This window comes from Pelobates fuscus, chromosome 8 (assembly GCF_036172605.1).
Source record: "Pelobates fuscus isolate aPelFus1 chromosome 8, aPelFus1.pri, whole genome shotgun sequence".
Lineage (NCBI taxonomy): Eukaryota > Metazoa > Chordata > Amphibia > Anura > Pelobatidae > Pelobates > Pelobates fuscus.
In genome coordinates this window covers 62,222,437-62,236,906 of record NC_086324.1, presented here as the reverse complement: position 1 = coordinate 62,236,906, position 14,470 = coordinate 62,222,437, and the positions used below count along the sequence as shown (strand labels likewise).

General features: G+C 36.1%; 1 protein-coding gene across 1 annotated transcript in view; it reads right to left on the bottom strand.

Moving 5' to 3' along the window:
- The window catches only part of CPS1 (carbamoyl-phosphate synthase 1), an 83,779-nt gene extending 70,107 nt beyond the window's left edge, over nt 1-13,672 (bottom strand). The window contains exons 1-6 of the mRNA XM_063429954.1: nt 13,437-13,672; nt 4,898-5,007; nt 4,636-4,780; nt 4,392-4,481; nt 2,814-2,870; nt 754-846 (exon numbers count right to left, since the gene is read on the bottom strand). Coding sequence (XP_063286024.1) covers nt 754-846; nt 2,814-2,870; nt 4,392-4,481; nt 4,636-4,780; nt 4,898-5,007; nt 13,437-13,562 — 621 coding nt within the window. The 5' untranslated portion in view covers nt 13,563-13,672. The remainder of the gene's footprint in view (nt 1-753; nt 847-2,813; nt 2,871-4,391; nt 4,482-4,635; nt 4,781-4,897; nt 5,008-13,436) is intronic.
- Nucleotides 13,673-14,470: the final 798 nt, after the last annotated feature.

The window sequence follows — 14,470 nt, the reverse complement described above, 5'->3', positions numbered from 1 at the left end:
CACGAACAGCAGCCTTTTGGGAAAAACAATTGGACAAACCAAAAGGACACGAAATTGTCTGATCAATATACTGCAAAATGTAAGTACATATATTTAGCAGTAATGATAGGAGCATTTTCTTGCCAATTGGTTCACAGATCAATTAAGAAGTAGTCGGCAGTCAAGGGGAAAAGAGGAGGAAAAGTAAAGAAAAAAAACTATATTTACATATATATGTTTCAAAGATAGTTTTATTTTACTGTTCCTCCATTTTTTTTCTTTTATTGATCACTTCTCACTTGACCTGTGAAGAAAATCAACAGATAGTGGCTGTCCACTGCAAAAATCAGTCATCGTATTTTCCATCAATCAGCTTTTTTGGGGCACCACAGCGGAACTCTGAGACACAAACAAACAAAATGGTTTTCATTCATTGTCCATTTCATTTGTGCTGTGATTCGTCCATGCAGCTTTTCAGAATTCGGGAATTTGGATGAACCGTCAATCAGCCAAAATTTGGAAAAATTTTTTTTTTTTTGAAACACAATGCACAAGTCTAGTAATAATCTTTTTTTTCAGTTAATGGGTTAATAATTGGTCTCTTGACAGATATTGTCAGCATCAAATCGATAAAAGTTCAGAAAGGCAAATTACAATACGAGGTTAACCCGTGTGATAATTAAGACGTGCTGCAAATCTTCTTATTTAATTATGCAAATTCCTCCTGACTGTTTCTAGACAAGATATACAGGAAGTAGCACTGCTCTTATTAACCTGTGTTGATACTTCAGCAATCAAATTCCTCTTGTTGGGATCTACAAACTCCACGGGCTGCCCTTCAAATTCAATTTTGCCCAGCACGGTCCCCTGGATGGGTGGAAAATATAAAGTAATTAGGGAACTTAGAAATGCTGTATTACAGGATGAGCAACAAGTAGAAAGATTTGTCTGGAATGTTACAAAATATCACAAAACATTACGCGGTAACTGTACCATGTAATAATTATGCATTATGCTGTTTCTCTAGCTCTCAAGACAAATGGAAAACAAGGCAGTGTAGATTCATTAAAGATTAAATAGTAATTCTTCTGACAAAGTTTTGCTGAGTTTTGTGTTTTTTTTTTCCATAATTAAATTGGCAAATTGTGTGAAGAATGTTGCATATTTGGACCAATTGTACACAACATTCTGTCAAATTAACAATCTGATGCATCTACTGAGCTCGGAAATTAGAAATGAAATTATATGTAACTGTTTGCTCTAATTGTTGAGTGAACTCAATCTGACTGCTAGTTCATTTTAGGGAAGAATAAATCAGTCCCTAGCAAGCTGCCGAATACAGGTCCTGAAGCTGAATATTTCAACCTTGATAAATTGTAGTGTGCATTTTAATGAAAGTGTCTCTATACAATTTCACAAAAACATGATTTTGATACAGATGAAACTAGAGGTGTTACAAATTAGGCCATTGCCAATAACCTTGAATATTTCCAATTCCCCCTGTTCTGTGATGAAAAAAAACATATCAAAGCAAATGATTATTTGAATATAGGAAATAACCCAGGCACTCCAACGAATTCCAAACAAGGCAGTTTTATTGGAACCACAGATCAGAAAGCAACGTTTCGACCCCTTAGGGCCTTTGTCAAGCCCTAAGGGGTCGAAACGTTGCTTTCTGCTTGACAAAGGCCCTAAGGGGGCGAAACGTTGCTTTCTGTTCTGTGGTTCCAATCAAACTGCCTTGCTTGGAATTTGTTAGAGAGCCTGGGTTATTTCCTATATTCAAATTCTATATTTGGTCCTCTTTGGTACTGGGACTTGTCCAGCATAGCACCCAAAATTCCAGGACGAAGGGATGAGTGCGCTTCCATCACCTATATGGCTTGCTAAGCCAATGATTATTTGTGATAATCTTTCGCTAAATTAGATATTCGATTAGAAAATACTCTTTTATAATAGTAAATGCAATATATAAATGTTTTAGGAAGAATAAAGGGGTGCCACATAATTAAATGCATTAAAGAGATAATGCATTAACAAACTACACAGTTTTGAATGCCCCAATTTAGCAGCAAATCTCAGAGCGGTGATCTTTATGATCAATCGTGGTCTACCCCCCAGGAGCTTTGAATGAGAGAGGTGTTTGTGAAACAAAAATATTGATATTGGACGTTAACATTCAATTTCCCTTAAGCGAGTGGATTTATAATTGTATTTTTTTTAATTTGTTGAAATCCTGCAAAAGACTCTACATAAGCTTGGAAACTGTTCTATGCAGTTCACCATAGTAGTGTTTGGCATAACTTTACATTTCCTGTAAGTAGTAGTAACAAAAGAAAAATATCTCCTGCTCTGTCAATAGCATGCTAGAGCATGTAGGAGTTTAATGTGTGTGATTAAAGATAATGCAATTAACAGAAAATGAGCTTCTTAAATAAAGACACTGTGCTGTGAAATCTGAATAAAAATTAAAAAAAAATTCATGGAGGCTGTGTCAGTCACAGCCAGGGAAGATATGTTTAGGGCTTCATGAACAGAAACAAAAGTGATTTAACTTCAAATGGCAGAAAATTGAGCAGTGAGACTACAGGGCCATGATCTATACACCAAAATAACTCCACTATGGTAATGTTGGTTAGGTGCTTAGAATAACCATTTAAAGAACAATAAAATAGCTGACTTTGATAAGATTATTTTTTTCAAAACTGTGAGTGAGAGCACACAATGGTGCTAACATTGCATTTAAGGTAGTATATGAGTCTTGTAGCGTTGGAAAAAAACTTCTGGAAAAATATATAATGCTGTAAAGTCATCAAAATGGTATAAAACCATACCTTGTCCCGAATCTTTTTGGCGAGCATTCTGGTGTCAATTCCATATAATGCAGGAACCTGTGGAAGATATATTAAAGAAACATTATAAGATATTACAGTGGTAAATATTTTAATGATGCCAAACTAACTACGAGCTCTTCGGCTAACGTTGGTACTAGGAATGAACTCAAATGTAAATGTATTAATATAGAAGAAATTATTGCAACAATTGTTTTTATATATTCCAGGTAATAATAATACCTGTCTTCTTTAAAAAGTTTTAAGACATGGTTTTAATAGGTGTCCTTAACACAGTTGAAAAGATAATTAATTATATGCAAGTTGATTGAAAATGTAAATCAAGAACTTGTATGTTTGCGATATATATTGATATAAGTCTTGTGTTTTTTGGTCTTTATATGAAATAGGGTAACATTTCATTGTAGCAATTATAATCCTTTAAGTAGGGAATGTTGGCATGAAATTACAAATCATGCTGTACTATTTAAGATGAGCCACTAGATGGCAGTACAGTACACACTGCACAATGATGTCTGTTGTTTTTAAGAAAAGTGAAAATATATAAATATAAAAATATCTGCAGTGTTCTGGTATTGGGTTTCGGACTATAATCATTGTATTCAAAATGACTGAGGACAAAGTTCGTATGACGTAACAGTAAAGAATGGGTCATGTGACTAACTGTTCTTATTTAATAAATGGACAGCATTGTGCTTTAAGTGGAAATTGATTTGTGGCATGTTTATGATCTGATATGTATTACACTTCATTATCAGCCTTATTGTGGAGTTTGATTCACTACAGCAGAAGCGTATGGCAGAGAATTCTCTGTAGTATTAAATGTTCCTAAACCAAAGTGCATGGCCTACTTTTCAAGGTCAATCTGTGCCTGGCTGACACTTTCATTGTTTTTAGTGATAAGAAGTCCTATGAACTGTGTGTCATTTATTGCTACTATAGCAGAGTTTTAAGGTTAAATACCCCCCTTCCATTCACCGTAGGACACGTGTTTCAATATTTCAGAGACCCAGGTATGTCCTAAGGGTTTTCAGATACATACAGGGCATGTGCGGGTCTTGACTTGACTCCTCTTCTGGCACTGGGAAAGCTGACAAGTGTTTTAACACGTGTGTATTGTATAGATGGTGTGTCCTTAGTGCAGAGAAGGTTGGTACTAAGGTAATACTGAACTACTACCAGCTGGATAATAGAGTATTCAGAGATAGTGCTTGACTTTACTGTAATTTCCACCCTACAAAGGGTAAATGAAACCTTGCATACTCCAAGAGCTTGTTCCACCCATTCTCGAGATGATCTATGGGCCAAAATCCCATTGCTGTGATGACTCCACAGCTTCAATGAGAATTGCTGCATCTACAGATGATTCCAACCATCACTATGACCACTTCTAAAAGCAGATGTGTTTATGGTGTTTTGAGTAACATATAAGTAAAAGGCAATTGTGGTTGTGTTTTGTATATGGTAACATTGCATGTAAATTAAGCTATGTATTGCAGTACATGGAACAATTGCCTGCTTAGACTTTCAAAGCCATATTAAAGAAAGCTAGCTACTAACCTTTTCCTCCTGTAACCACTGTGATAGAGATTTGACAGCTCTCCAGTGACTATACTCATTGCTGTAATCAAGAACCAACAAGCCAGAAGTCTAGAAAGACAGGAAGGTACACAATGACAAATTCTGCTATTGTTATGACAAATTAGTTTTTTTATACTGACATGCAAGTGGTATCTACAGAAAATGTCCATACTTATTCTGGAAATAGAATGCAGAGTCAGTGGAATGTTAGCGTTTGAGTTACCTGAATTCTCTCCGACTCAATGAATTTCATGAGGCCATAGGAGTCCACTGCCTTGGTGTCCGGTGCACCTCCATTGCCGATGATCGGGTTGGTGAGGGTGAGAATTTGGCCATGGTAGCTTGGGTCTGTAATTGCTTCCACATACCTGTACACAAATGATCCATTTTCAGGTACACATCATGTATTCCATATTAAGAAAACCATAACATAATTAGTTTGTTTTTTTTTTACAAGGGATAGCTTATATCATTTTTTCACCTACCCTGACAAGCCAGTATTAAAAATGACTTCTCCGGCTGCAGAAGATGGGTGTCCAAAAGAATATCCTTTGATTTTTGTTCCATCCTCAAGCACTAAATTTGCAGTGTGTGCCTAAAAAACATAAGGAAGTATAATTCAAATAGGAGACATGACTATATTGTCACTGAACCCATTATTTAGTTTCTTTTTTTGTTGTATATTTTGACATTGACGACTAACCTTTTTTGTATTAAAGCAAACTAACTTGTTTTAGAATTGTTGCAAAGAGCTAGAATACATGAAGCGATGATACATTTTTTACATATCAGAAATCTTTATTCAGATTTTTACAGTTCAGTTATTTAGACTTTCATTTTAAAATTCAGTTTAAACTAATTTTGAATTGCCAACAATTCTCCCATTAATGAATAACCCGGTTAAATTTGGACAGCCATGCCGTTGTATTGGTTGGTTCTGGTATAATAGTATATGACTTTGTTGGATGTCGGATCTTAAATGTCCCTAGATTGATGAATTGTTTCGTGATGACAGTCCAATGACAGCCAGCGTGGTTTATTTATTGAGCACTTGAGGCTGCTATATATGAAAACTCGAGAGACACGGTTCAAATCAGAAATGTCATGATAAGCATTTAATGCAGACAGGGTAATAACGAAACCCCTTGTTGTACAAGAAGTGAGTACTTTGGATGGATACATGGAAGCTGTATACCTGGCCTGCGCTACTTGTGGCCCCCCAGATGTTTTGGATTACAACTCCCATGATCTCCTGGCTATCTGTTTCAATAAAATAAAATAAAAACATGGACATTGGCTATCTGTTTCATTAAATGAATCATGGACGTTGGCTATCTGTTTTATTCAAAGAATCATGGGTGTTGTACTTTAAAAACATCTGGGGGGCTGCAGGTTGTGCAGGCCTGCTGAAGACTAAGGTAAGATCATCCCTAGTTTACTCTGAGCCTCTAAGAGTACAACCATGCCCCATGCAAAGGATTATAGTAAAGTATGTCTAATCACTTATCGCAGCAAGAACCATTGGAAAAGCTCTGCCATGGTCTGACTCAACAGATATCAGAGAACCATTACAGGGTTTAAGTCAAGCTTTCCCAAACTCCGGCCCTCCAGATGTTGCTGAACTACAACTCCCATGATTCTCAGCCTATCTATTTCATTCACAGAATCATGAGAGTTGTAGTTCAGCAACATCTGGAGGGCCGGAGTTTGGGGAAGCTTGACTTAAGTTGATCAGTAGAATTTGCACGGTGCATCTTTAAACAATGTGCTCTCAGGAATGCATACATTATGCTGAGTAACTATTCAGTATTCGTAAAACCGTGTGTGTCTGTGTTCATGAATGAAGTAATCCAGCAACATTAATTGTACTATGAACCTGTAACACTGCAGTGACCAAGCAGCTTCTCTGATCTTCTGCCAAAAGCATACAGGCAATCTATATGTTGTGTCCCCTGTTAAACTCCCAGAGGCTGTCCTGAAGAATATGCTGTCTCTAGTGTGGTCAATAAAATACTATTGTGTATTTTATTTTTCAGTGTGTCAGCCATGCTTCGTCACCTGTGGTTGAAGCAAGACATCACTTTCACTATCAGGACAGAGATATATGAGCATGGAGGGAGACTCTATGTCTACATATTTTTGCTCTGATTTCCACTCTTATAAAACTTCCACCCACAGTCTCTCCCCATCTCCTCCCATCACACTTTTTAAACTTTTTTCTCAGGTTTTAATGGGAAGTTAGGGATAAAGAAACTTGGAGATACAGGGCCAAACCTGGTGATATAACATGAGGTGCAGACGATCTGTGCCCCACGTAGAACATATCTCTCTCTCCAACTCACATGTGTTCTCTCCTCTCTTCTACGGAATGAAGGTGCCATGATACATTGGCTTTCTACATTCTACCTTTTGTTCTTATATTCATGATTTGAGGAAGATTCATTAGCAGATAGATCCCACATAACTGATCCTGTAGTTACTTCTATACATCACTGTATATAACTAGGACACTATACCACAGGTGTTGATGAAAGAAGTATAAACTGATTGGGATATTCACTAAACAGGAGTTATGGAGAACTGACTATAGAACGGAAAATGTTAGGTTATAATTGTGGATTTGGAAATATAAGTGATGATCACTTTGACCAGACCTTTTTAATTTCCTTTGCATTTCTCTCCGGATCAGTTTTATTGAATAAGCTCCTGATTTTTTTTTTTTTTTTTTATAAATTTTAAATATGAAGTAAAGAGCAGGTTTATCTTTTATTCTCTGAATTTTGGTTTAACCCCTTAAGGACCAAACTTCTGGAATAAAAGGGAATCATGACACGTCACACATGTCATGTGTCCTTAAGGGGTTAAAGATATGGCATTTCTGTGAATTTCCAAAAAGATAAAATCCCATCGGACATTCACCTCACCTCAATGTGTAAATATTAAAGAACGCAAAGTCCATCCAATTGAACTAAATAACCTTAAATAAAGGTAAAAATTTGTCAGAGGAGTTTAAACAGGGAAATGTTGCAGATTTACAAATGAATTGTCATTTTTTTCTTTTCTCCTAATCTATGGTCATCTCTGTCCCGTGCTGCAAAAAGTGATAATTATCTCTGCTTGGTCATGCAGTATACATCAGAGTAACAATGTATATTTTTGACATTTACTTTACTATCCCTATAAATTGTACAGATTTTTACTACATTCACTACTCATTACATTTGACTTTTATCTTGGATGAGTTACTGAATAAGATTTCACTCTTGCAAAAAATAGTTGTGAAATAAATTACAATATCTAATGGATCAGGAAAAGTCATTTTAATGTGTTATGGTCACTTTAACCTTCTGAGTGTCCGATGCATTACATAAACCACACAGTGGGCAAGTCTGTGTCACTCTAAATAAAGTTTAATACAGGCTTGCAACAAATAAACCATAAATTAAATTCATACAAACAAGGAACACTCATTGCACCATAACCACTACAGTGTCATTTAGTGGTTATGGTGCCATAAGTGCACTGGCACCTTCCACAATGTTAGTTGTCAAACAATTCACTAAAGGTTTGACTTCTTACTTTGGGTTTGCCAGGTGCCATTCTCAGACTCCATGGAGAGATGGAATATCCTGCTAGAAACTTCTGTTAGCTCTCCTGACCTAGACTCTGCTATTTAGGGCTAGCTCATTGGCATTATTCTGCACTTTTGGCTCAAGCAAATGCATATTAAAAAATAAGGTAATTTTAATTACGTTCTAAAATCCACAAAGCAATACAGCACACTCGCACCCCATTCTTCAATAATTGCGTATATTACTCAAAACACCAGGAGAGTGTATAAAAATACCAAATGGTTACTCACATTTTATTGGGCAGACGCACTGCTCAATGAGAGGATGTAAGTGGTATAATCCCCACCAAGGGGGATTTTAATAAAGGTAATTTGGCCAGTTTCTTTGTTGGGAGTTAGCCATTTTATATTTTTTACCATTTTCATTCTTTTACTACGTGGCATCTGAGTTTTACTTGTTCCGGAGAGATACTATTCCAAAGATTATACCACCTACTTCCTGTCATTGAGCAGTGCATCTGCCCAATTAAATGTGAGCAACCATTTGGTATTTGTATATACTCTCCTGGTGTTTTGAGTGAGAGACGCAATTATTGAAGAATGGGGTGCGAGTGTGCTGTATTGTTTTGTGGATTTTAGAACGCTATTAAAATTACCTTATTTTTTAATATGCATTTGCTTGAGTCAGAAGCAGTGCAGAACAATGCCAATGAGCTAGCCCTAAATAGCAGAGTCTTGGTATTTTTATACACTATCACAGTTTTATCACAGTGAGCACAATTGTAGTTTTTTATATTACATATGGTCCCCATCTGACGACATATCTACTTACAGCACTCCCTCACGTATCCCATAAACAGGGATTATATCACTGTACACTGTTTAGACTAGAGCTAGTTTTTAGCTCTCAAAAATGTGAGTAGGACCATATAAACCTCTTTTCTCGGCTGCTACCTATTTGGGTTTTATTGCACTTTTGTTTCTTTTCTCTTTCATTCGGATCCCACGAAGCACTCGATCCCACTACTCCATAAACGTCTCTACCTCAAATAGAACTGTGATTGTTCTCTCATCCAAAGGTTTTACTGGACTCTTTTTGGACTGTTCTTTACACATAGCTATTATTATTTTTATTTTTCTATCTCTGTATTATATGTAATTGTTTATTTCTATATTACTGCTTGCTAATATTTCATTTTATATATTATCTCTATGGTCCCACCTTTCTTTCCTTCCTTATACCTATATACCTATAGGGCCTGTGAGGGAGCCCTATCCTTTTAGGTGTGCTGCCTTTATTTAAGTTTTTAAGCGCTGATCCTTCTGTACACTTTTCACGTAGGAAGCATGTTTGTCTGGATTTGGTTTCAACAAACAATGCTGATCAATTGACAATCATTTAAGTGGAGAAGCACTTGCCAAAATAATAATAATAATAATAATTAAAAAAAATAAAGTGTAGGCACAATTAAAACAGAGATGGGTGTTTAAGTTAATGAAGACCAGGAAAAGGCAGACATTTTAAATAACTGTTTTACCTCAGTATATATTAAGAAATTTTCAATGGCAAGAGATATGCAAATGATTGCAGTAAAAAACATGCAAAAAATGTGTCATTGAATGACTTAAGATAAGGTGCTGCAGCAACTAGAGAAATGTAAGCTAAACAAATCTCTGGTGTATGGTATTCACCCGCAGATACTTAAGGAGCTAAGTGTGGAAATAAGTGAACCTCTGGTTTTAATCTTTCAGGATGTTTTTCTTTCAGGAATTATACTAAAGGATTGAAGGTTGACAGATGGGGTTCCTATATTCAAAAAGGGTTTACAATCTTTGCCTGGAAATTAAAGACCTGTGAGCTTAACTTCTGTGGCTGGGAAAGTATTTGAAGGATTAGTAAGGAATGATATTCAGGTATTCATTGGGATGAACATTGTTATTAGCAAAAAATCAGCATGGTTTTATGAAACATTAGTCATGTCGAACTACCTTAATTTCATTCTACCAAGAAGTAAGAAGAAGTATAGATCAGTGTTTTGCAGTGGATGTGATCTGCTTGGATTTTGCCAAGGTGTTCAATATGGTTCCACAGAATAAGTTAATGGTCAAACTAAAGGAAATTGATGTAGATTTAAAAATTGTGTTTTTGGGGTAGAACATTGGCTTAACCCCTTAAGGACACATGACATGTGTGATATGTCATGATTCCCTTTTATTCCAGACGTTTGGTCCTTAAGGGGTTAAAGACAAAGTACACAGAGTTGTCATTAATGGTACATTTTCAAGCTGGACAAAAGTGGTAAGTTGTAGACCGCTTCTATTTAACATATTTATAAATGATCTTGAAAAAGGCATTGAAAGTCATGTTTCAGTGTTTGTAGATGACACAAAACTCTGTAAAGTAATATAATGTGAGCAGGATATTGCTTTGCTACAGAGGGATTTAGATAGATTGTGGGACTAGGCACTCAAATAGCAGATTACATTTATTGTAGATGAATGCAAAGTTATGCACGACGGGGTAAGGATGCACAAGCAAGTTACACCTTAAATGGTAGTGCATTAGGCATAGCAACACACAAGAAGGATTTGGGAATTGTTATAGACAACAAATTAGGTAACAATGTGCAATGTCAATCGGCAGTTGCTAAGGCCAGTAAGGTATAGTCCTTATTAATTTAATTAATTTAATTAATAAAAGTAATGGAACATTTTAGCTATGAAGAAAGGTTAACAAATGTAAATCTGTTTAGTTTTGAAAAACTGCACCTTATGGGGATATGATAACATTATGCACATATATTTGGGGCCAATATGAACCATTGTCTGGAAATCTATTCATAAACCGGACTATAGGGCACAAGGTCACGTATTTAGACTGGAAGATAAGATTTAGTCTAAGGCAAAGGAAATATTTTTTTGCAGTAAGAACATTAAGGATGTGGAATTCAATGCCTGAAGACGTGATTTTATCAGAGGCTGTAAAGATGTTTAAACAGCAACTGGATAAATACTTGCAAAAACATAATATTCAGGGATACAATGTTTAATTTGTGAGGCAATTGCTTTTTGATCCAAGGAGATATCTGACTGCCCTTCTGGGGTCAAGAAATACTTTTTTTTTCAAATTTTTTGCAAAATTGGAAAGCACTTCAAACAGGGTTTTTTTTGCCTTCTGTTGGATGAACAGCAAAAACAGATGTGAGAAAGACTGAACTTGATAGACTCATGTCTCTTTTCAGCCTATGTAACTATGGAACTATGTAAAGTAAATTGGAATAGTCATCCTAGTGAGCAATAGTTTGTTCAAATACATACCTCCCAACACTTCAAATGGACCAAGAGGACACTTAGGTTTAGGGGTGTGAGTGGACTGTGTGCCCAGGGCTATTCTGAGAAATGTATTTATGGAACGAAAATGTAATTATAACAAGAACAAAGTATCTTATTTATGCAGGCTAATTTCTACGCACATTTAATGCACTTTAAAGGCACATTACTGTGAGTATTATTGCTGTGAAGCTCTGTTATACACTCCAACAATTTGGAGCTCCTAGAAAAGAGGGATAGAGGGATTATGGCCCAAAATAAAGACTGCCCCTCCAAGAAACTTGTCAGGTATACAAATTGACCAATATGTCACAATAGGGGTTATTTAATACACAGCAAATATGGTGACTCAAAAACAAGATTGCAAAATGTAGCCTATATATAGGTACACTTTGATACAGTAGCACCTTTGGTTCATCTATATATTTGCTCATAGCATGAATGTGCTGAGTTGCCACGTGGACTTTATTTTCTCCGGCTCGTTTTTAAATTGCTGAGTAATGTAAGTGTGCAGGACATGTGAACTGTGCTACCAAACACCAGAAATCTATGGATAATGTCATTCTTACTGCTAGTTCAAGGTAAGAAATGTTCACAAGACTTTAATTTAATTAGATTAGAAAAGATTTGAAAACGATTTTTTACTCGCCAGATATAGTGGTGGATATAACTAAATATTTACTAGTTAAAGGGACAGTCTAGCTACCATAATCCCTACAGTCTACAGGAGTGGGTATGGTGCTGGAAACCTTTGGTGCCATAACCTGGTTCTTTGTCAAAGCATTTTTAAGTAGTAAGAAGCAAACCAAGGATCATCTGGCTCTGTGCTTGTCTCATATCTACAGAAGAAATGTCTTTGTCTTTTAAAAAATTTCATGTGTTAGTATTGCTTTATGGCGGTATGATTTGTTTATTGTCTAAAAAAATTTTTTTTTAATAAAACATGATTCACAAATAAATAAATGAATACGATATCTAAAAATATGGCGGTGGCATCTTCATGGTGCCGCAATCTAGAGTGCAGCTTTACCCAATGTACTCTGGTGGTAAGCAAAAATCCCACAATGGCTTGCACCATATTTTCTATGGCACATATCTCTTACACAAACCAGAAGGTAACATCTAGAAAGTGATACCCTGTAGTATGTAGTACAGGTTGTAAATCAGGTGGTAAATCGGTCTGGAAAAGTGCAGCATTTGAATTCTAAATACTACAGGGCAGTATTTTTATGTGCAGCAAATCAACATGGTGATATTATGTGTGTCTAGGGAAAATGGTGGCTATGGCAATTTTACATATAGACAGTAGGCATCCGTTATATTTTTCAAGACTCCAATCTTTTGATACATAATCTTTGTAGAGGCACAGTAAATGGACTTTCCTTCCATACACTACAGAAGAATTGAGTAAGGGGTATGAGTGCATATACAGCTGTTGCCATTTTTAAGAAGGTCATATTCCCAAAAATGTCATCAAGCACCCTTAAAGTGATCACTGTTATTATTCTCGTTTCATCACGTACTAACTAACTACCTTCACTACAGTTCTAAAAACGTGAGCAGTAATCTATAGTCAAAATGTCTGTTTCTTATATGTTCATATGCTATCAGCATTGTTTATTTAAGCAACAAATGACTGTCAGTGAATAAGTAAAATCTTAAATGTTAAATGAAATTGACTTTGTCCATTCACACTTTTTGTGAGTGATAGGCCCATTTTAAGTGATTCTTAATTCCCTAGCTAGACTTTATCAAATGTAAAGGGAGGTTGCAAGCAGGGGTAGTGTAATCAAGAGCATTGCATAGAGAATGATGTTTGGAGCCTTATAGGCATCCCAGATATCAGTACTCAGTCTCTCTGGCGAAAAATATCGCAGATATAGAGGTTCAAGCTAATTGAAATAAATGGGAGCTAGGATCCATGTATACACCAATTATTCATTCAAGATTTGTTACAAGGTTTTATTGTAGCATTATTTATTATTAACTCAATTATATAAATATGTACAAATGCACGTATCTCAAATTGATCTTAATTATTCTTAAATTATAAACTGAATATACTAAAAAAAAAAATAAACAGAAAATAAGGATGATATAAAAATAAAGTAATGCCCCTGTACCTTTACACTCATGAACCGAAGTCCAGCTTTGGAAAAACCCCATTGTGAATGAGCTGCTGCACTGGCAACCCCAGTCCCTTGTTTCAAGGATCTGACAGCCTTAAAAACAGACAAAATCCTGGTCATCTTTAGGGCCTTGTAGGGCTATTGCCTTGCTCCAATGCACTGAAGGAAGGTGTGTGTTGTTCCTCAGGCAGTCAGGTTAGAAAGGGACTCACAACCTGTACACCTTTCCTCATATATGCTCATATGGGGGCATTTAATACATTGAGGTTCAACTCCACCTTTGTTCTAGCCCCTCCTAGTTCTGCTGAAGCTAGGGTATGATTTTGACTTTGCTATGTGACTTAGTTGCAACACAGATCAAACATCAGTCTCTTTGAAAGATGTTTAAACACACATTGCGAGAGAGATCTCTCTATCATTTATCTACAAAAAAAGGGCACTCTAAGCAACATACCTGCAGCTCACTTTAGTGGTTACAGTGCTATGGGTCTATGGGTATGAACCAAACATTTGACAAAATGTCATTAAGCTAAAGTGCTTTAGGTGATTAAAGCCTCTCATTGCCAAGGTTAGGCATCTTTTAACAGTTAATTATCCAAGCGACTACAGAGAGGCTAGATTTTATGTGCCAAGGACAGCCTTGGTTTTTATTTTAATTGTATTTTTTTACGTGTGAAGAGTGTGCCCTCTTTTTTTCATTTTACAAAATGTGCCGATTTCAATAGAAATTAACACTTTTATAAATGAAAGGAACACTATAGGCAATGAAGTGGTCTAGATGCCATGCCCCCACCGTTTAACCCTGCAGCTGAAATCATCACTTTTTTAAACCTTGAGCAAGGGCACAGTCCCCTAAATGTTGATTAGGACACTAGAGCATTAGGATAGCACATCTGTATTTCTAACACTATAGTGTTCCTTTACCATATTACAGCCCACTGGCTGTCAATGAGACAACCTGACCAGTTACTCACTGGTAGTTTAGCTCAGTGGAGCTAAACTCATAAGTCAGTAATTACCCCGAGCAC